At 35.8% G+C, this 22180-nt stretch overlaps 2 protein-coding genes across 2 annotated transcripts; both read left to right on the top strand.

Annotated features, from left to right (window-relative positions):
• The first annotated feature begins 10109 nt into the window (after positions 1-10109).
• Positions 10110-11661, top strand: LOC132639795 (uncharacterized). Its single transcript, XM_060356213.1, has 3 exons — positions 10110-10745; positions 10874-11038; positions 11179-11661. The coding sequence occupies exons 1-3, from the start codon at positions 10110-10112 to the stop codon at positions 11659-11661; spliced, it is 1284 nt and encodes a 427-aa protein (XP_060212196.1).
• Positions 11662-13241: 1580 nt separating this feature from the next.
• LOC132641543 (PH, RCC1 and FYVE domains-containing protein 1-like) lies at positions 13242-21595 on the top strand. Its single transcript, XM_060358582.1, has 10 exons — positions 13242-13487; positions 13620-13924; positions 14273-14359; positions 15008-15097; positions 15280-15360; positions 15483-15629; positions 15882-17930; positions 18744-18890; positions 19981-20261; positions 21126-21595. Exons 2-10 carry the CDS (start codon positions 13877-13879, stop codon positions 21220-21222), a joined length of 3027 nt encoding a protein of 1008 aa, XP_060214565.1. The 5' UTR covers positions 13242-13487; positions 13620-13876; the 3' UTR covers positions 21223-21595.
• The last annotated feature ends 585 nt before the right edge of the window (positions 21596-22180 follow it).

Raw genomic sequence — 22180 nt, 5'->3', positions numbered from 1 at the left:
CACAACAACATACTTAAAATACTCATATATTAAATTCGTTTTCCAATTTTTGAAAAAAAAAAAAGTGGGCTCATATCCTGATGGATTCATTGCCACATGCGTATCAACCCATTAGAGGGAGCAAATGAAATTATTGTACAACAACATACTTAAAATACAAAAATGCTAGAAAATCAAACAATTAAATCAATAATGATGGATTTATTGCCACATGCGTATCAACACATTAGTGGGAGCAAATGAAATTATTGTACAACAATATACTTAAAATACTTATATATTAAATCCGTTTTCCAATTTTTGAAAAAAAAAATTGGGCCCATATATATTAAACAACAACTAATATTAAAAAAAAATGTGGGCCCCATATTAAACACCAACCAGTAATAAAAAAAAAAGTGAAACCCATCACATCCAAACTCACGGGAAAAAAAAAAGTGAATCCCATATTAACAAAATCAAGCAATATTTAAAAAAAAAAACCTAAATCCCATATTAAAAAAAAACAATGTTCAAAAAAAAGTTCTTAGAAAATCAAACAATTAAATCAATAATGATGGATTCATTGCCACATGCGTATCAACCCATTAGAAGGAGCAAATGAAATTATTGTACAACAACATACTTAAAATACAAAAGTGCTTAGAAAATCAAACAATTAAATCAATAATAATGGATTTATTGCCACATGCGTATCAACCCATTAGTGGGAGCAAATGCAATTATTGTACAGCAATATACTTAAAATACTTATATATTAAAATAAGATAAAATTTAATTACTTTTTCATTTTTTTTCCGTACTTTAATAAATGTGAAAAGAGATTAATGTCATAAAAAGAAAAATAATATTAAATGGAGATCAAATAATTAATAAGGTAAATTAGTGAAATTATAATTCTAATTGAGGATTTCTTAAAAAATCGTGTAAAAGATAACATGACAAGTAAAATGTTCGCATGCTTCGTCGTCTGTTAACCATTTAAAAAAAAAGTATGGTCCCCATATTAAACACCAACTAATATTAAAAAATTCAAAAAAAACACCAACCAATTAAACATTTAAAAAAAAATGTGGTCCCCATATTAAACATCAACCAATATTAAAAAATAAAAAAACACCAACCAATATTAAAAAAAAAAAAAAAAAAAAAAGTGGAACTCACCATCTCCAAACTCACTGGAAAAAAAAGGTGGACTCCGTATTAACAAAATCGAGTAATATAAAAAAAAAAGGTGAATCTCATATTAAAAAAACAAACAATGTCAAAAAAAGAGTGCAGACTTTGTATTCGTAACAAACACTAATATAATAAAGTTTTAGATACGGAGGACAAATTACAATGTTATATTAATCGTGTTTTGAATATAGTATCCCATATTGACAAAATCAAGCAATATAAAAAATAAAAATAAAAGTGAATCCCATATTTAAAAAAAAACAATGTCAAAAAAAGTGCAGACTTTGTATTCATAGCAAACACTAATATAATAAAGTTTTAGATACGGAGCACAAATTATAATGTTATATTAATCGTGTTTTGAACATAGTATATATATATATATATATATATATATATATATATATATATATATAATGGGTTTAGACTCATGCTTCGTCGTCCGTTGTCCCTTAAAAAAAAAAAGAGGGGGGGTGGGCCCCATACTAAATAACACCAAGCAATAAAAAAAAAATGGAACTCACCATCTCCAAACTCATGGGGAAAAAAAAAGTGGACCCCATATTATCAAAATCAAGCAATATAAAAAAAAAAAAAAAAAAAAAAAGTGAACCCCATATTAAAAAAATATAATGTTTAAAAAAAAAGTGCAGACTTTCTATTCGTAGCAAACACTAATATAATAAAGTTTTAGATACGGAACACAAACTACACTGTTATATTAATCGTGTTTTGAACATAGTATATGTATATATATTATATGCATAAAAATAGTATAAACTAATAATGTCAAAAAAAAAAAAGTGCTCCCCATAAAGAGTGGAACCCATACTAAACGATATCAAGCAATATAAAAAAAAAAGTGGAACCCACCATCTCTAAACTCACGGTAAAAAGAAAAAAATTGGACCCCATATTAACAAAATCAAGTAATATCAATAAAAAAAATTAAAAAAAATAATGTAAAAAAAAATGCAGACTTTGTATTCGTAGTAAACACTAATATAATAAAGTTTTAGATACGGAGTACAAACTATAATGTTATATTAATCGTGTTTTGAACATAGTATATATATATATATATATATATATATATATATATATATATATGCATAAAAATAGTGCAAATTAATAATGTCCAAAAAAAAAGTGCACCCCCTATTAAAAATATTAATATATATTTTATATATATATTATCACTATTTAAAAATAATTACATACACATAAATACACTATAATCTAAAGTGTTGGACCCGTGCACAGCATGGGCATAAGCCATCTAGTACTACTAGAAGAAAGAAGATCTAGTTGATTGAGCCAACATATTGGACCCACACTAGACTTTGTTCTTAATATCATTGAAACTCGTAAAAGTTGCATAAATTCCTTAACCATTTATATTAATGTTGGTCTTTTTTTTTTTTTTTCTTTCTTGGAGTAATTGAGAACCAGATATAGGAAATAAAAAAAATGATCTGCTGAAAGTCGAACTTTGCACATTAGTAGCCTATTTGGATGGGCTTAAAAAAAACAGCTTATAAGTTAAAAAAAAAAAATTACTAGTTGTAACTTTTTTTAAGACCTAATTATTAATAATAACTATCCTTTTATTTAATTATAATTAGTAGCTAATTCACTTTTCTAAATTACAATTGATGACTATATAAAAAAACATACTCAAATACATATATCTTTCTCTATTCCCACAACCGTAGCCCCCACCACCTGAGACAGCCGCAAGTTTACCAAAAAAGAATGTGAACTAAATCCGGAGATAAGGACATAAATGGTCCCTTAACTATGAGAGTAGATTCAAAATAGTCCCTTAACTATGCACTTAACGGTTTTGGTCATTTAAGTTTGCCACAAGTTAACAAAAATGGTCCCTCAACTATGAGGGTTGGTTAAAAATAGTCCCTTAAGTATGCACTTAACAGTTTTGGTCCTTTAAGTTATCCAAATGTTAACACTTTTAGTCTCCGACAAAATATTCATCGAACTCTGTTTGTTAAATTTGACGAGAACTATGAAAAAACTAGCGAGAACTCACATTTGGGTGTACGCATTACTAAAGAAAAGATCAAATACCTCAGGATAAAACCGACAGACATCAGTCGGTTATAGGTAAAAACAGAGGAAAAACCTACAGACTTGATAATGTCAGAAAATAGTGTCTCGAAACACAAAGACTGACGGACTCTATCGATTAAAACCGACGGACTCCATCGGCTAAGTAAAATACACTAGACTCATTTTTACTGAAAACCCGAAAATGAATTCTTCCATCATAGTGATTCTTTTTTTTAAAAAAAATAGTTTCCGCGCATTTTTCTTGAAAATAAACGACAGACGTTCGTTGGTTTTCGTAAAAAATAATAAAAACTAAAAAAAAATAAAAAATAGTGTCCCTCGATTTTATCCATCGGTTTCCGTCCATCGTTTTTTTCGCTTGTTTTTAGTAGTGATAATTTTTGTAGTTTCTGCTATTTCTAATTTATTTCTAAGGTCTGGTGTATTTTACTTAGCTGATAGACTCCCTCGGTTTTAATCTACAGAGTCCATTGGTCTTTGTGTTCCGAGACACTATTTTCTGACATTATCAAGTCTGTAGGTTTTCCCTCTGTTTTTACCTATAACCGACTGATGTCCGTCGGTTTTCTCCTAAGGTATTTGACCTTTTATTTAGTAATGCGTACACCCAAATGTGAGTTCTCGCTAATTTTTTCATAGTTCTCGTCAAACCTAACAAACAGAGTTCGATGAATATTTTGTCGGAGACTAAAAGTGTTAACATTTGGCGAACTTAAATGACCAAAACTGTTACGTGCATACTTAAGGGACTATTTTTAACCAACCCTCATAGTTGAGGGACCATTTTTGTTAACTTATGGCAAACTTAAAGGACCAAAACCGTTAAGTGCATAGTTAAGAGACTATTTTGAATCTACTCTCATAGTTAAGGGACCATTTATGTCCTTTTCTCACTAAATCCGTTAGTATAAGCCCAATCTGAGATGCTAACTAAATTACAAACTACACACAACTCATCTTACAGTTTACTTCCTTTGGTTTATTATCTAGATATAGGAGTACCAATTTTTTTATTTATTGCTTTTATTAGGATGGGTTGTTAGCACAGTTCTTGCTGGTGCCTTTGTTGGTTCGTTTACTGGGGGAACTCTGGCTGATAAATTTGATCGAACAAAGGCAGTTGGTGCGTTTCTATCCAAAATTTGTAGATCTGGTCGTGAAAATCACGGAAATTTACAGATCTAGGCGTTTACAGATCTGAGAGCAGTGGAACGTGGAGATAGAGTCGTTTTCCGGCGCCGGCGCCGGCGCATCCAAATGTATTTGTTAAAAGGCAAATACAAATACATTCAACACCAGCTGCATCTCACAAACATACTGTTCTTGAATGTATTTGGCTTCATACGTAGTTGGAATGTACGCAATGTATTTAAAATACATCAAATAAATTCATAAAAAAAGTCACTGAAATACATTTAAAAAAATCAGTAAAATACATTAAAAAATATCACTGAAATACATCAAAACAAAAAAAAATCACTAAAATACATAAATATATATATATTAATATCTAATTTAATAGTTTCACCGTTAAAGGCTAAAATCAAGGATCCTATTTTTTCTTACCGTGTTCTCATGTATTTGTTGGCAACAAATACACGCGAAAACATACACTATTTTACCAAAATGTAGCTACAAATGGTACTATTTAAAAGGGTAGCTACAAATGGTAGGAAGCTACAATAAGGTAGTCATTTGAGTAATTTTACCAAAAAGAATAAGTTGGATAGCCCAACTTATTTTTTTTGGATTATAAGCTGCTTTAGATAAGCTAAGCTAAACGGGCTCAATTAATTTTTTGGGCTTATTTTAAGCACAAAATGGCTTTAAGCTGGTCAACCAAACACTCAAAAAAGCTGGAAACAGCTTATAAGCAACTTATAAGCCAATCCAAACGGGCTCTAGAACGTGTGGTAGCATTCAAGTAAATACTTTACACAAGAAAATTTATTAATGATGGTCATGGCTGGGCATAAATTACCGAACCGAATCGGAAATTTCAATATAATTGGTAATTGGGTATTTAGTACGGTATTCAAAAGTAAAATTTTAAAATTACGGTATTCGAATTCGGGTTCGTAATGAGATATTAATATCGTTAGGTATTCGATATTTCCCGAACACCAAATTAATTATTAAAAGCAATCAATATTAGTATTACTAACAAAGCCCAAAAGAAAATTAGATTGATTATAGAAGCACAAAGAGAAATTAAGGTCCAAACAGCCTAAATAGGCAAATATGTTTAAGTTTTCAAATGGGCAAACTCTCAGATTTATATTGAATTGTTACTGTGAAGTGGATATATAGCTTAAAGTGGGGTGACATATACTAAAGAAACACAAACAAGATTCTTTTAGCTTCAAGATAAACCTCAATAGTCGTAGTCTCTTAAACTAGTATGCATGTCTTTGTTGGAAAAAAAAAAAAAATTTAACCACACAGGATCGCAAGTAAATCAGTAGACATAGTGATATGAATTCAGAAGAATAGTAAGGGCACTTACCTTGATTCATTGTAAGAATCGATAGAAGGAAGTAATGATCTTCTAAATCTTGTTACTTTCTTTATGGATCTTCTCTTAACAGCACAGAAAGGAAAGAAATTGGTAACAGACTTAGGGACCACAACCAATACATCTAATAGTGAGGCACCTCTTCAGAAGAGACATAACTCTTCACAGGTAACCTTTAAGAAGAGGTGCAACTCTTCAGTTATGAACTCATCAATTATAACTGAAGAGTTAACTAGATTTCTACACATATAAAATTCATACCTTATAAAATAAGATTTATATACTTAGCCCATAAATTCGGAAACAGCCTCCCTGTCTTCTGAGATAGGGGTATGGTCTGCGTACACTTTACCCTCCCCAGACCTCACATTGTGGGATTTCACTGGGTATGTTGTTGTTGTATACTTAGCCCATAAAATTAATATTTTATTGGATCAGAAAAATGAGTCTTTAATTGATAGCATATTTATGTACAATTATTATATTAAATATGTGACTGTCCTATGTTCACTCAATGCCTCTTGAATAATCCATCATAACTCATGGTCCTGAAGTAAATGACACTTTATTATTAATAGTTGTCTCTTGAATGGTAAATCCTGAAGTTTGATTTATCGAACCGAACTGATCAACTTTTTCAGTTTGGTATTTGATATCTATTTTCAATTACCAATTATCGAGCCTGGATTTTGTAAATATCGAACCGAATGCCAAATGCTGACCCTTAATGATCGTTAGACAATTCAATAAATGGATCAACATATATATAATAACAGATTTAACTGAAAGTCTTAAACGACATCGAGGTCCCCCAGTCGGCAGACAAATTATACATATGTGTGCTTTTATTTAGAATTTTTAAAAGGGAAAAGGGTCAAATATACCCTTCTACTTTAGTTTAATGGTTAAATATACCCTCCGTTAATCAAAGTAGATAAATATACCCTTTCCGTCAAGAAAGTAAACAAATGTACCCCTCAGTTGACAAAATCCCTAATTCCACTATTAATTACATGATTTAACTTTAAAAAAAATCCATGCCCGACCAGCCCCAACCCGCAAATTAAATTCTTTCCACCCGAGTATATCCACCACCACTACAACCGACCCAACACAACCACCACCACCACTTCCAGCACCATCGCCACCACTAAATGTGTAAAATGAGAACAACCATTCAAATCAGTACATGTGAACTCCCCAAATTGACGAAATCGAATTGCATGAAATTCTTCTGTAATATTCTCCTTTCTCTTTCTCTTACCTTTTTCTATTTTTTCTTTAATCTTTTTATTTCTTTTTTTATTCTGTACTTCCTTGTCTGTTTCCAGAAAAAACGTTAGGACTTCTTTTCATTTTTTTCTTTAACTTTTCAATAACTAAGGTCTAAGGTGGATAAAAAAAAAGAATGAAGGAAAAAGTGGTAGTTGTCGGAACTGTTTAGGGGGTAAGGGGAAGGGGGAGTGCTAAACAGTGGTGGCGATGGTGGTGGTTGTTGTGTTGGGTCGGTTGTAATGGTGGTGAGTATATTTGGGTGGAAAGAATTTAATTTGCGGGTTGAGGTGGGTCGGACATGGATTTTTTTAAGTTAAATCGGGTAATTAATGGTGGAATTGGGGATTTTGTCAACTGAGGGGTATATTTGTTTAGTTTTTTCACGAAAGGGGTATATTTATTTACTTTGACTAACAGAAGGAATATATTTATCTGCTTTTGGAACTCTTTTTCTCTCTAAAAATCCTCTCTCTAGAAAACCCTCTCTAGACTGAGCCGTCTGAACCCTTTATCGACCATCGGCCATGGCTCGGGGCCGGCCAAAGAAAGATGCGAATAATACGAGCTAGGAAATAGCAGCGATAACTGCGAAGCTCGGCCTAGGGAAAGTAGCAACGGAGAGCGAGATGGTAATCGAGATTTTGTGGTCGTCATTACAACAGAGTCGGGGAGCACCTCGTACTCCGCCGGCGCAGCCAATACCCGTGCCAGTACAAGGGGGAAAGCAAAGATCTGAGGCCAGCCCAAAACCTATGACTTTGGTGGCGGCAGACCCAGGTATAGTCAGTAATACAATAGGGGAAAATCAAACGAATAAAGTGGTATTGGATAGGGATGATGGCCAATCGGAGGCAGCAAAAAAGAAATTAGAGCTAAATCAAACTCCTCTTGCTGGGAATGAAACTAATCGTTCTTGGGCAAGCATGGTAGGAGGGAATAGATTCTCCAAAAAAGGTATGACTCTTAGCTATAAAGCCCCGAAAATAATTAATGGAGTTAAAGTTGTCGAGCTGGAAGAGGCCGAAGTGGAAAAGGAAGCTGAAAAATGGAGAAATTCGCTGATCTTGTATGTTGTTGGAGATTCACCCAGCTTTGGGGCGCTGGAGAGGTTTGTAACAAGCCAATGGAATTTTGCATCGAAGCCCATTGCTTACTATCATAATGACGGGTATTTCATTCTGAAATTCAATTCCATTGAAGACAGAGATGCAGTGCTATTCTCAGGGCCTCACACAATGGGTAGCAAACCAGTGATAACCAAAGCGTGGACTGCAGAGTTCAATTTCAGTGATGAAATACTGAAAACCATTCCTCTATGGGTGAAATTACCAAACTTACCACTCAGTTGTTGGGGAATGGAGTCTCTTGGTAGGATTGGGAGTGGATTAGGTGAGCCATTGTACGCGGATGAATGTACTACGAACAAGGAAAGGATATCCTACGCTAGGATTCTGGTCGAAATGGACGTCACTATACCGCTCCCGAATACAGTAAGAGTGAAGAACCCAAGTGGTAAAATGTTTGATCAGGTGGTCGCTTATGACTGGAAACCTCTTTACTGCAGCAAATGTATGAAACTGGGCATGTGTGTAAGCAAATGGAGGCTAAACAACAAGCACCACATCTGAGGAGAGCACCTATAGTGAAACAGCAACAATGGCGGTCAAGGGAAGGTGCAGAGGATCCTAATATAAACAGGCAGATACACGGTGTGCAAGGCCAGCAGCAGTTGGGACAACAGAACAAGGAGGTTGGAAAGAAAGCAACTATTCCACAACAAAAAATGAACCAATCCCACAAAGAAGAATGGCAAGCAGCTAAAGGAACGGTAAAAAATATCCAAACAAGCAGAGAAGATACTATGGGTGTCACGTCTCCAAATGGATTTAGTCCACTACATCCGGAGGGCAGTACCAATATTGCGCCGGAAACTGGCCAGTGTAGTAAGGAAGGGCCCAGTGATGATCCACCCCCGAACCATAATCCTACATGAAAGTGATTACATGGAACGTTAGAGGCATAAATAAGCTTTATAAGCATAGAGAGCTTAAAGTCTTTATTAAAGAGAATAAAGTAGGAGTAATTGCCATAGTAGAGCATAGAGTAAAGGAAATAAGAGCTGATAAGCTCATCAAGAAGCTGGTACCTGGTTGGAGCTGGTGCAATAACTACAACTCGTGTCCCAAAGGCAGGATATGGATATTATGGAACCCAAACTTGGTGGATTTTCGAAAGTTGCATGAACATGGTAAGTTGATACATGGGGAGATTTACATACACTCTACTGGGCTGAGATTCTTATTTACAGCAGTCTACGGGTTGCATACAATACAAGATAGAAGAGGAATATGGAATGAACTGAAGGGGTTAAACCAAAACATTACTCAAGCCTGGATAGCCATTGGAGATTATAACTCAGTACTTGATCAGGATGACAGGATACATGGTAACCAAATACAGGACAATGAAGTACAGGATTTCAAGGAATTTCTGTGCGATACCCATATGGCGGAACTCAAATATATTGGGCGAGAGTTCACATGGAATAATTCTCATATACATAGCAAAATAGATAGGGCCCTTGTCAATGCAGCATGGATGAATACTATGAAGCAGCTGGAAGTCATGGTAATGGACCCACTATTCTCTGATCACACGCCCCTTGGAATTCAGTTTAATAATTGTACAGATGGCGGTCCCAAACCTTTCATATTCTTCAACTATGTGGCTGATTTTCCTGAGTTCCAGGTGACAGTTCAGAAAATTTGGGCAAAGCCGATGGCAAGTACTGGTATGCAAAAGGTTTGGCAAAAGTTGAAAATGATGAAAGCGGAGCTTGAAAAAACTCGCAGGGACTGACTCTTACAAAGTAAGTGCAAAGGTGAATGAAGTGAGAGCAATGCTGCAAGACACGCAGGAGCAAATGAGGAGTGTGACACATGATACGAGCCTGTTTGATATTGAAAAGGATCTAAAAATCCAACTAGAGAAATAGAGCAATGTAGAGGAAAGTATATTTATGCAGAAATCAAGATGCCAGTGGCTTAAAATGGGGGATACCAATACAACATACTTCCATGCGTGTATGAAGAACAGATATGCACAGAATAGTATAAAATCTCTAAAGAATGCCGCAGGAGATATAATACAAGATGCCCGGGGGATAGAAGATGAAATACTGAGTTTCTACAAGGGTCTTCTTGGGGCTGCAAACAATCAAATACATGCTATAAGGCCCGATATCATGAAGAATGGTCCTATGTTGAATAGAGCTCAACAACTACAACTTATCAGGCCTGTCACCAGTGATGAGATACATCAAGCAATGAACAACATAGAATGCTCTAAAGCACCTGGCTGTGATGGATATAATTCTCTATTCTTCAAAAGGACATGGTCTATAACGGGAGGGGATATCAATCAAGCCGTCAAAGAATTTTTCAGCACATCAGTGATGTACAGAGCTATCAACTGTACCTCTGTCACTCTAATACCCAAAGTGAAGAATCCTCTGACCATCAAGGAATACAGGCCAATATCTTGCTGCACAGTACTTTACAAAATAATATCCAAAATACTTACTAGCAGATTACAGGAGGTAATGGATGGGTTGATAGACAAATGTCAAGCAGCCTTTGTACCTGGGAGATTGATATCCGATAATATAATCATGAGTCAGGAACTGGTTAAAGGCTAGGGAAGAAAGGGGCTATCACCAAGATGTATGATTAAACTAGATATGCAAAAAGCATATGACTCGGTAGAATGGAGTTTCTTGGAGCAGGTGCTAAATGGTATGAATTTTCCTGCTAGTTTCATCAGATGGATAATGACATGTGTTACCACAGTGTCATATTCTATAATTATCAATGGTACTCCCAGTGCTCCTTTCCCAGCAAAGAAAGGCCTAAGGCAAGGAAATCCATTATCCCTCTTTCTGTTTGTCATTGCAATGGACTATTTGAGCAGAAACTTGAGGCAACTACAACACATCCAAAACTTCAATTACCACCCGAGATGTGAAAAGATGCAAATAATACAACTGGGTTTCGCGAATGATCTATTACTATTCTCAAGGGGAGATTTGGGGTCTGTGCAGTTGATGTACAATATTCCAGGAGTTTTCAAGCGTCTCTGGGCTTATTGCAAATAAAGACAAGAGCTCCATATATTTTGGTGGTGTTCCTAATGAAGAACAAAGGAGAATACTGTGCTTCTTGGGTATCCCTAAGGGTGAATTACCAATAAAGTATCTCGGAGTCCCTCTTTGCGCTAAAAGAATATTTGTAGTCCAATACCAGCCCCTACTTGAAAAGATGTTGGGAAGAATTACCTCTTGGACTACCAAGTTTCTGTCTTACACTGGTAGAATGCAACTGCTAAAGAGTGTCCTCATCTCTATACAAGTCTTTTGGTCCCAGCTGTTCGTGCTGCCTAAGAAAGTGATAAAAATGATTGAAGCAATCTGCAGAACCTTTTTGTGGACATGGGGTATAGATGTATCAAAAAAGGCTCTACTAGCTTGGGACAAAATATGCGGCCCTAAAGAAGCCGGGGATGGAATGTTCTTGACATTACAATATGGAATAGAGCATCCATAACCAAGCTACTATGGAACCTACACAGCAAGAAGGATAAGCTTTGGGTTCAATGGGTGCACACATACTATGGGAAACATAAGAATCTGTGGGAGAAGGAAGTAAAACAGGCCTCATGGATGATAAGGAAAATTCTTAAGGCAAAAAAATATATAGAAGCAGTGGGTATAAGGCCAGATGAATTCATTGCTATGCCGTACTATTCTATTAAAGCAATGTATCAAAAGTTGAAGGGTGAAGCTCCAAGAGTGCACTGGTGGAGAATATTCTGTCACAATGAAGGACTTCCTAGATGGCTATTTATTTTCAATCTCGCTGCCCATGGCCACTAGGGACAGACTAAAGAAATGAGGCATGACAAATGACGTAGTATGTCCACTGTGCGATGGAAATGATGAATCCATCAACCATCTATTTTTTGAATGTGCTTATGCTGCAGGCGTATGGAACAAACTGCTGGTATGGCAAGGAATTCATAGATAAGCAATGACCTGGAACCATGAATTGACTTGGGCATGTAGTCATATTAAGGGCAGAAGACCGGGGGAGGAAATTTACAAAATGGCGCTGACTGGGTGCGTGTATCAAGTATGGCACGAGAGGAACCAGTGCATCTTTCAGTCCAAGAGAAGACCTGCTGAGCAGCTAGTGAGAGGGATAATTCAACAGATTTGCGCGCGAGGTAGGATGAAGTCGAAGCTAGCGAAAAAGCTAGACAAACTAAATTTCTATCCATGATGAAAGGAGGTACTAAACAGTAAGGGACTTGTGAGCTACTACCGGGTAAGACCGTGGCAGATAGATGGACCAACAATATGTTTTAAGACTAGGCGATGCAACTGGGACTGGGAAGATGTCCAGATCCCAGAGTTTTCTGATTCTCGTCTATTTTGTTGATGTCTTGAGCTGTAAACGCTGCACTTTGGTAATAAAATTACTTTATTTACCAAAAAAAATGTTTATCTACTTTGACTAATGAAGGGTATATTTAACCATTAAACTAAAGTAGATGGGTGTATTTGACCCTTTTCCCTTTTTAAAAATAACCTTGTCATAATTCTGATTCCGCAACTTGACTTAATTATTAGTACAACAATACAAAGTACATAAGAAATACTTACTAAGACTTATGATGAACTTATTAGAAAATATATTTCAATTTAGAATGGGAATTAATATAAGAATTCCATATTCCCTATTTAAAACGATAATATTTGAAAAATAAAGAATCTTGGGACATAATCAGATATATTTTTTTCTAGAAAAGAAACAAAAAGGGCGTTTAGTTTCTTTTTCTTTTTCTTTTTGACGAAGAAGCAAAGATGATTTGATTAAAGGAAGATATTTAATTTTAAAGTAATGTATTAGAATTCTCTTTTTTGACTAATAGAGTCTCAAATATATAAATACCTATACTTTTTGTCCTTATTTGTCAAAAAGACAAAACCAAACATCACAATCATCGAGTACCAAGTTGGTACAACTTTGTCGGGTTGCTGACATAGATTGAAAATTACCAGAAAACAGGAATAACAATAAATAAAGTAATACTATAAAACATAGATCATAGGTACAGACAACAACCAAAATAACGTTGAGGCACGCACGAAGGAACTCTTTTCCTTAAAAATTTTGATATTATTATTACTTTTAAACCCCTTTTTTTTATTTCAAGATTGAAACAACAAAGGTTTCAATTTCAAGAAAGCATTTTTCTTTCTTCATTCTCAAATACATTCATTTTTTGCATGTTTGTATCCATTTCTTGCGATATTGGTTTGAGCTCCCAAAAGACTTTTTTGGCTCATCAGAATTGCAAGAAAAAGAAGGTATAATACGACCCTTTTGTTGTAGGATTAAATTATCTACATTTCTTGGATTTATTGAAATTTTTCTGAAGATTTTTGGAATTTTTTGAATGTTCAAAATGGTGACATATTTGGGATTTCATGTTATTGTAGGAGTGAATGACTGATTTGAGCTGCTGGGGAGTTGAATGTTGATTGGTTTTTATGTGCATTTTGAACAAGAAAATGTTTTGTTAAGAAATTTTGAGTTGTATAATGGGATAGATGAAGGAATTGGGTGTTATATTTGTAGCTGAGGGGATTGGTTGTATATGGGGTATACTAGTAGGGGGGAGACTTTTCCCTGTGGTTTTTCAGATGGGTTTTGGTTCAACAGTTGGGGGTTTTCACCTAATAGTATTACCACTTGAATGGCTGATTTCCAAAGGTCTAGTCTTGCTGATAGGGACATTGATCAGGTACTTATTTTCCTTCCTTTTTTTAAATTTGCCAAACTGCAGTCAAACCTCTCTATAACAACGTCGTTTGTTCGGATATTTTTTGGTTGTTATAATGAGATATTATTATAGAGAACATATGATGTAACATGATGTAAAAAATCGGATTCAAAGAAAACTTGGCCGTTATAGTGAAATGTTGTTATAAAGGATGGTTGTTATAGAGAGGTTTGATTGTACTGTAGAGTAATTATGAGGTTCTAGATTTAGGGAATGCAAAATGATGTATTATTTCCCTGTATGTAGTTATTAAGCTTAATCGATTTCTGCTTGTTATTTTTTTTTTCTTGGCTTTGTTTCATTTTGAAGGCCATTGCAGCACTTAAGAAAGGAGCAAATCTGCTGAAGTATGGGCGCAGAGGAAAACCCAAGTTCTGTCCTTTTCGCCTTTCTAATGTGAGTTCTTTAGTTATCTCATTTTCAAAATATGCTTTCAAATCCTTGTTCTCTCAAAATCTTGATATCAAGGTTTATTGCTATGCCTTGCCACTCTGGTTAAAAATAGATAGACAACATTCTCGTTGAGAATGATTTAGTGACATCTGTTGGATACTACAAAAGTTTAGGAGTGCCACCACATTTGCATTTTCTGGTTTCATCCTTATTTGAACATTTTGTCAAAGATTAGAAGTTGTTTGATGTTCAGGACTCCCTTATTATTTGCGTAATGAATTTAACATCTAGTTTTATTGATCTTTATTGAAAGATTAAGTTGGGACTTAAGAAGTATTACATCTTCTCACGTGCTGTTTCACCTTTGTTCACACGATTCGGTTTTTGTTTCATCCTCTAACCATTTTGCAATATAGAGGATTTCTTCTTAATATATTACATGATCATCAATGCCATCCTGGAGAACAAACAATCAGTATGTGACAAGATTACAAATTGATTGAGATCCTAGGGCCAGGAAAAATTCAAGAACTAAACTTAATGTTGAATATCCCTTTCATTAAGTACTAATGTTTCCTTGATTGCTTGTAAAACCTTATTACAAGTTGTTTTTATACTGTTTCACTACGGGCTTTCTTTTATATGTTTCAGGACGAATCTGCATTGATATGGTACCACGACAAAGAAGAAAAACAGCTTGAACTGTGTCATGTTTCAAGGATCATTCCTGGACAGAGAACTGTGAGTTTCAGTATTCCGTCAACTTTCTTCCCTGATAAAGGACCTCACAAGGGCATTGCTAATCTTACTTGTCAAATTTAGATTTTTTTTTCTGTGTGGTTATATATTCCCCTTCCTCTTGTGCTGGGCCTTTATTAGTTTCAAGTGGCTGACTAAATCAGCGATAATTTTCTCCTCCTCAGGCAATATTCCAGCGGTATCCTCGACCTGAAAAGGAGTATCAATCATTTTCTCTCATCTGGAACGACAGATCTTTGGACTTGGTAGGTTTCTGATTTTTCTTCTCAATGAAAATAAGTGTTCTTTTCCGGTCGTGAAAAATGACATTTTGATTTTCACGAGTCTTTAAAAAAAATTCTAGAACTCTAATGATAATTCTGTGTAGATCTGTAAAGACAAAGATGAAGCTGAGGTTTGGATTACTGGGCTGAAGGCAATAATTACGCGGGGACGCTCTCGCAAAGGAAAAAATGACACAAGAAGTGAAACTGTGTCTTCTGATAGTCCACATACCACATCAACTTCATCTACTGTATGTTGGCATTCTGTTGTACCTTCAGTTGGAGTTGACTTCTCATATGGTCACTCAACTAATAGTTATATCTCAGAAAGCCACTTTCTTTGTTGAAGGAAATTGGTATCAAGAAGAAAGGTAACTTTCTGAGATAATAACTATTAGTTGAGAGACCATCTGAGAAATCAACCCCCTTCAGATATGTGTTTCATCCTTTCTCTCCTCTCCAACTGATTCATGAACGTTGTATAACTTATCTTTTTGCCTCAGGATCAAGGAGACAATCAGAGAAACGAGAGTCTACCTCCGAGCAGGCTTGGAAAAGCCTATGCTGACATTGTTTCATACACTGCAACTGGCAAGGGTCCTACGCTTGCTGAAACAGTTGCCTTTAATCTTAGCTCGTTGTCTGCTGGAGCGGTTGACAACTCTAATGCTCGAAGTTCAACAGCTGATACATTTCGAGTTAGTTTATCTAGTGCTGTAAGTTCATCCAGCCAAGGTTCTTGCCTTGAAGACTTTGATGGCCTAGGAGATGTCTTCATTTGGGGAGAAGGCACTGGCAATGGCCTATTAAGTGGCGGCAAGCACAGAATTGGAAAACCATCTTATATTCCCAGGTCACTAGAGTCAAGCGTGGTACTTGATGTTCAGAATATTGTGTGTGGTAATAGGCATGCTATGTTAGTCACAAAACAAGGAGAGGTATTCAGCTGGGGTGAAGAAGCAGGGGGCAGGCTGGGGCATGGGGGCGAAACTGACGTTTCACATCCCAAACTCATTAGCAATCTCAGAGGAATGAATGTTGAGGTGATTGCATGTGGGGAATATCATTCATGTGCTGTTACATCCTCTGGGGATCTATACACTTGGGGTGACGGTGCTAAAAGTTCGGGCTTGCTTGGACACAGAAGCGAAGTCAGTCACTGGATCCCAAAGAAAGTACGTGGCCTCATGGAAGGTTTAAGAGTGTCTCAGATTTCCTGTGGGCCTTGGCATACAGCTCTCATAACATCTGCCGGCCGCTTGTTTACATTTGGAGATGGAACTTTTGGGACGTTAGGTCATGGAGATCGTTCTGGATCTATTACTCCGAGAGAGGTGGAAACTTTCAATGGATTGAGGACACTCAAAGTTGCTTGTGGTGTTTGGCACACTGCTGCTATTGTTGAACTAGTTTGTGGATTGGATTCTGGACCATCTGATGCTCCGTTTGGAACACTATTCACCTGGGGGGATGGAGATAAAGGGCGATTAGGACATGGTGATAATAAACCGAGACTAACTCCCGAGAGTGTAGCAGCATTGGTTGACAAAAGTTTCAGTCAGGTAGCCTGTGGCTATGCCATGACGGTTGCTTTGACAACTTCAGGCCGAGTATATACAATGGGTAGTACTGTTTATGGCCAACTTGGTTGCCCTCTAGCTAACGGAATGTCTCCAATTTGTGTAGAAGGTAATATCGCTGACAGTACTGTGGAGGAAATTTCTTGTGGTTCACATCATGTTGCAGTTTTGACTTCGAAAAGCGAAGTTTATACATGGGGAAAGGGTGAAAACGGACAACTTGGTCATGGAGGCTGTGAGGATAAGTGTGTGCCTACCTTAGTAGATGTTTTGAGGGATAAACAAGTAAAGAGAATAGTGTGTGGCTCAAATTTTAGTGCTGCTATTTGTGTTCACAATTGGGCATTAAGTGCTGATAATTCTGTATGTTTTGGATGTCGTATCCCTTTCAATTTCAGAAGGAAACGTCACAATTGTTACAATTGTGGGTTTGTCTTTTGCAAAGCATGCAGCAGCCAAAAATCACTTAAAGCATCATTAGCCCCAAGCACAAACAAGCCATATCGTGTCTGTGATGATTGTTTTGACAAGTTACAGAAGACAATAGAATCAGAATGTTTGTCTCGAGTTCCAAAAGTCAAAACAGGAAATGCACTTTATAAGGCAAATGAGCAGACAGATAAATTACTAGGTCATACATCCAGACTCTCATCTTCTGACTCATTCAACCGTGCTCAGGGAAGAACTTCCAGGGTTGATCAATATGAGAACCGTGCATTTTCTTTTCAAAATGAAAATGCTCCAAGGGAAAGCTTTTCCTTACCCAAATCACCGATAAGTCCATTTCGAGTTTCAAAAAGTCTCTTCTCAACCTCTCTTCCAAGTACTAGAGTTGTCTCTCAGTCGACATCTCCTTTGTGGCCTGCAATACCACCTCCATATCCTCCTGTTCGTACCACTGAAGTAGTTGTAGATAATTCGAAGCCTGTTAGTGATAGCTTAAGCCAGGAGGTCAAACAACTAAAGGCACGGGTGAGTTATTTTTATGCAGTGAAATGATTTTCCAGTTTCTTCATGCTAAATCCTATTGCTTGTGTTTTCTCAACTCTATATCTCTTTATGGCTTCTTGCCAATAATAAATCTGTGTTCCTTGTTTGAATATCAATATTATTAATCACTCTGCTAGTAAGTGTTTTTGCCTTTAAGTTCATGAGGTGCTAAAACAAACAGCCAGTTGCTAAATGATTAATATTTTTGTTTGACTTCTATCTAGAATTTGTGTTAAGTTACTCAGTCATTACAGTCCTTATTTTAACTTAACAATTCTTCCAATCTCAGTTCACTGAGTTTGAAGTGTGTCTAACTTTCAACCAATTTTCTCTAATATATGTTTGCCTTTTTCCATCTCATATGCCATTCTCGAGAAACTGATGCTGCAATAGAATTATTCATTATCCATTTGCCACTATATTTCCACCATGTTATACGGTTTCTACAGTGCTGTAGTATTGAATTAAGCTCTTCTTAGGAAAGAAAGGTCTCTTTTTGTTCTGCCTCCTAAAATCTCTTCCTTCTCTGTATAACCATCAGTTATTCCTCTTCTGTATATCCAAGTTGTGTTATTGAGATAACTAGGCTTCAAGAAACTACATGCTGATTTTATGCGTCAAAAAGGACTAATGCTGTTTCTCATTTCTGGTTTACCTTTAAATAGTGTTTAAAGAGTAGATCCCGAGTAATATCCACAATAGTTTATATATTCTCGAAGCAAACCTCTGTGAGCAATTAAGTAAAGTGATAAAAAGAGTTTCACACTGCTAAGCTAGACTCAAAAATATTTGTAGTTGGAAGAGCTTGCAAGCAAATCTCAACTTCTAGAAGCTGAACTTGAGAGAAAGACAAAGCAGCTAAAGGATGCTACTGCAAAAGCAGCTATTGAAGCAGAGAAAAGAAGAGCTGCAAAACACGTAATCAAGTCTCTGACTGCCCAGGTTAGATTCTCTTTATATTTAGACGTGTAATCTCCAACTTTAGCATAGTTGCAAATAAAGATTTTGTAACCATTTTTGCTTTCTTCAGTTAAATCAAGTTTTTATAGCCTTATATTATTCTCATACGCCCAAATCAAACTTTGCTTGCTCTGGGAAAATGTTTGTATCTATTCGCTCATCATTTGCATTAATTCATTTTCTATTAGCATTTACTGAAGCTAGTTCCAACATGGGGAACTCAATCTAGTAGTATGAAAATTGCAGTGCATACGTTATTCATTCGACAGTATATTCTGTTCATTGATTTTTGCTGTGACATAAATTTCCATGACATATGCATGACCTGTAAGATTCTCATTATTCATTGGTTAGCTATTTGAGTTCTCAGAAAGCGGACGTACAGAGTATGTCTTCTGAGTTTTTGTTATTTAGTTAATATCTCAGATTTTCTAGTCATTGGATATACTCGCTACATAAAATGAATCACCTTCTTTATAAGCTTAACTAGCTCATGAGTAACTAGTACAAATTGCTCTAAGGTGATTTAGTTGGGGAAAAAAAAAATCATCTCTTCTCCACTCTCAGAGGAAAGTAATTTAATGATAGTTGAGAAGACTAAAAAATGGAGAACTCCAACAAGAAGAAATTACATCTGGAAAAGAAAGTCTTCTAGTCTTGTCACTCAATTACAATTCTCTTTGATTTTGTAAGTTCAATTTGCCTCAGTTTATCGGAAAAGCTATAGTATTTTTACTTGAAAAGGTCCCAATATGCTCTTAAAGTATTCGAAATTGAGCAAGTATGTCCTTTGTTAATAATTTAGCTCACATGTGCTCTCACCATTCAATAGTTGGTCCAAATATGCCCTTATGTTAACTAGATCCCCCGATTAACCTAATTAGCAGATTAATAAGCGAAAAAGAGCCAAATATGTACTTAAAGTATGTGAAATTGAGCAAATATGCCCTTCGTTGATAATACCCGTGAATGATACTCAATAAAATGTGAAATTGGGGGAGCAGATTTTTGCTGATGTGCATTATTACTATGACCTGTATTCTAATGGCATGGACTATCCAATTTTCTACAGCTGAAGGAGGTGACTGAAAGGCTTCCAGAAGAGCAGATCTCCACCAGCAATTTAGATTTTAATGTTGAACAAACATCGTTTGACTGTAGCCGTCCTTCTAATGGTAGTTGTATAACCACCTCAACCCTAACCGAGTGCAGTGGTAGTTCTAGTATTCCTGTCTCAGCCAAGAAGTCTAGAGTGCAGAAGCCAGAGCGCATGTTACAAGTTGAACCAGGCGTGTATCTATATCTTATTTCCTTACCTGATGGAGGCAATGAACTGAAACGAGTTCGTTTCAGGTACTTATCCTTTAACCTGTTTCATTTTTGAGGGAGTGAAATAGCTACCCAATCAGCAGTTGACCCTTTCCGTTGAAAAGCTTCAATGAGAGCTAATAATATGTGATTTCTGAATTGGAAAATTAGCCTGCAATTTCTCTGTTCGCGGTTTTGTATTCATCATAGCCGTAGGTGCATGCCCTATTAATCACTATATCGTGCTTCCTATAATACACAACTAGTCTGTTTTCGTCAAGCCAACTGATACCACGATCGTTTATTTGCATGCACGTATCATTTTTTAGGTTCTACCACAATTTGGTTTGACTTCTCAGATGCTCTGTTAACCAATAGTTATTATCTCAGAAAGTAACTTTCTTTGTTAAAGAAAATTGTAATCAAGAAAAGATGTGACTTTATGAGAAGTAACTATTAGTTGAGTGACCATTTGAGAAATTAACTCACCAGAATTGTCAAAAGAGGTAAAAAAGAATAAATATCTTTCCTCTTGTCAGTTGACTACTGTTTCTTTGTCCAAAAAATGTGCATTCTATCTAAAAAGTTTCATTTGCCTTGTGACAGAAGAAAGACTTTCCATAAACTATGAACGGGGTGAATGTTTATTACATGCCCTTCACACTGTTGCTATAAATTTGAATTTCATAAAACTGTATTTGACACCAAATTAGATGGAATAATTCTTTCTTCTAGCTAAAAAGTGCCATCACAGATCAAACGGATACTACATGAAAAATAAAGCATCATGCTTGCACATAGTTGTATGCGTTGAGGATAAATCTTAATTAGTGCTATATTTGTTACTTTGCTTCGACTTGAGACATATATCTTGGTGTGCTTGCTGAAGTTTCGTGTGCTTTTCTACAGCCGTAAAAGCTTCTCAGAGGAAGAGGCAGAAAAGTGGTGGAATGAAAATGGACAAAATATCTGCGAGAAGTACAACATCACACCAGATCATGTCTAATTTGTAGCAACTGGGCATTTGTTATGTAAAGCACGCTAAGGAAGGCTATCCGATGGATTTTTATGATCTTCTCTGCTCTTTGCTATGGAAGTGTAGACTTAATTCTATTTTTTAGCAGCATCCAGGGATCAGCAGAAGAACAGAGGAAAAGGTTGAGAAGACATTAGAATCTGATTTGTAGTTTGTAGTTTATATTTACTTTGCTGTGTGCATTTGTATATCTTTTTTGACGCTGATGTGTCCATTTCTCAATGATTTAAATTTAACTATAGCTAGTTTTCATGTAGCAAAATTAGTGAGAAAGTCATCCAATTTGTAGGTATGGCATTTTTTTAACTTTTCTTTATGTATTTGATACAAAAGTTTAGTTGCACATTCTTGTGTATATACTCTTAGCCGATGTTCTTTCGGAAACAGCCTCCCTACCTCCCAAGGTAGGGTTAAGGTCTGCGTACACTCTACCCTCTCCAGACCCCACTTGTGGGAATACACTGGGTAATGTTGTTTTTGTTGTTATACTCTTTGTGAAGAGAGGAGAGTTGTGTTCGTGAGGATGCTATTCTTTTGCATGCTTTGTTTTATGAGATTAATGTCATCTGACCATCTGTTCAATTCTAACAAGAAGAAATTTTTATGTCAAGTATTTGAATATGTTGCAAAGATGCTCATAAGTACAACTAAATAAATAAATAAAGAAACTAAGAATAATGTAACAAAGTCTTACCATCAAACCATATTTGAGGGCCTGAGCCCTCAAATTGGAGAAACTGCTTATAGGGACCGTTGCTTCCTTTAATAAACTCTACACTGCGTAAATCTGAATTAGCCAGGCTGTGGGTTTCGAATATTAGATGGTTATGCCAAAAAACCAACCATATTTGAGGGTAATACAGGCAAATTAGTGATAGCGTAGTATAAATATTGTTTACATTATTGGTGAATTTTAACGAGAAAATAC

The sequence above is a fragment of the Lycium barbarum genome, chromosome 5, assembly GCF_019175385.1.
Source record: "Lycium barbarum isolate Lr01 chromosome 5, ASM1917538v2, whole genome shotgun sequence".
NCBI classification, from domain to species: domain Eukaryota; kingdom Viridiplantae; phylum Streptophyta; class Magnoliopsida; order Solanales; family Solanaceae; genus Lycium; species Lycium barbarum.
The sequence above is the reverse complement of the archived record's forward strand: the minus strand, read 5'-3'. Positions and strand labels throughout refer to the sequence as shown.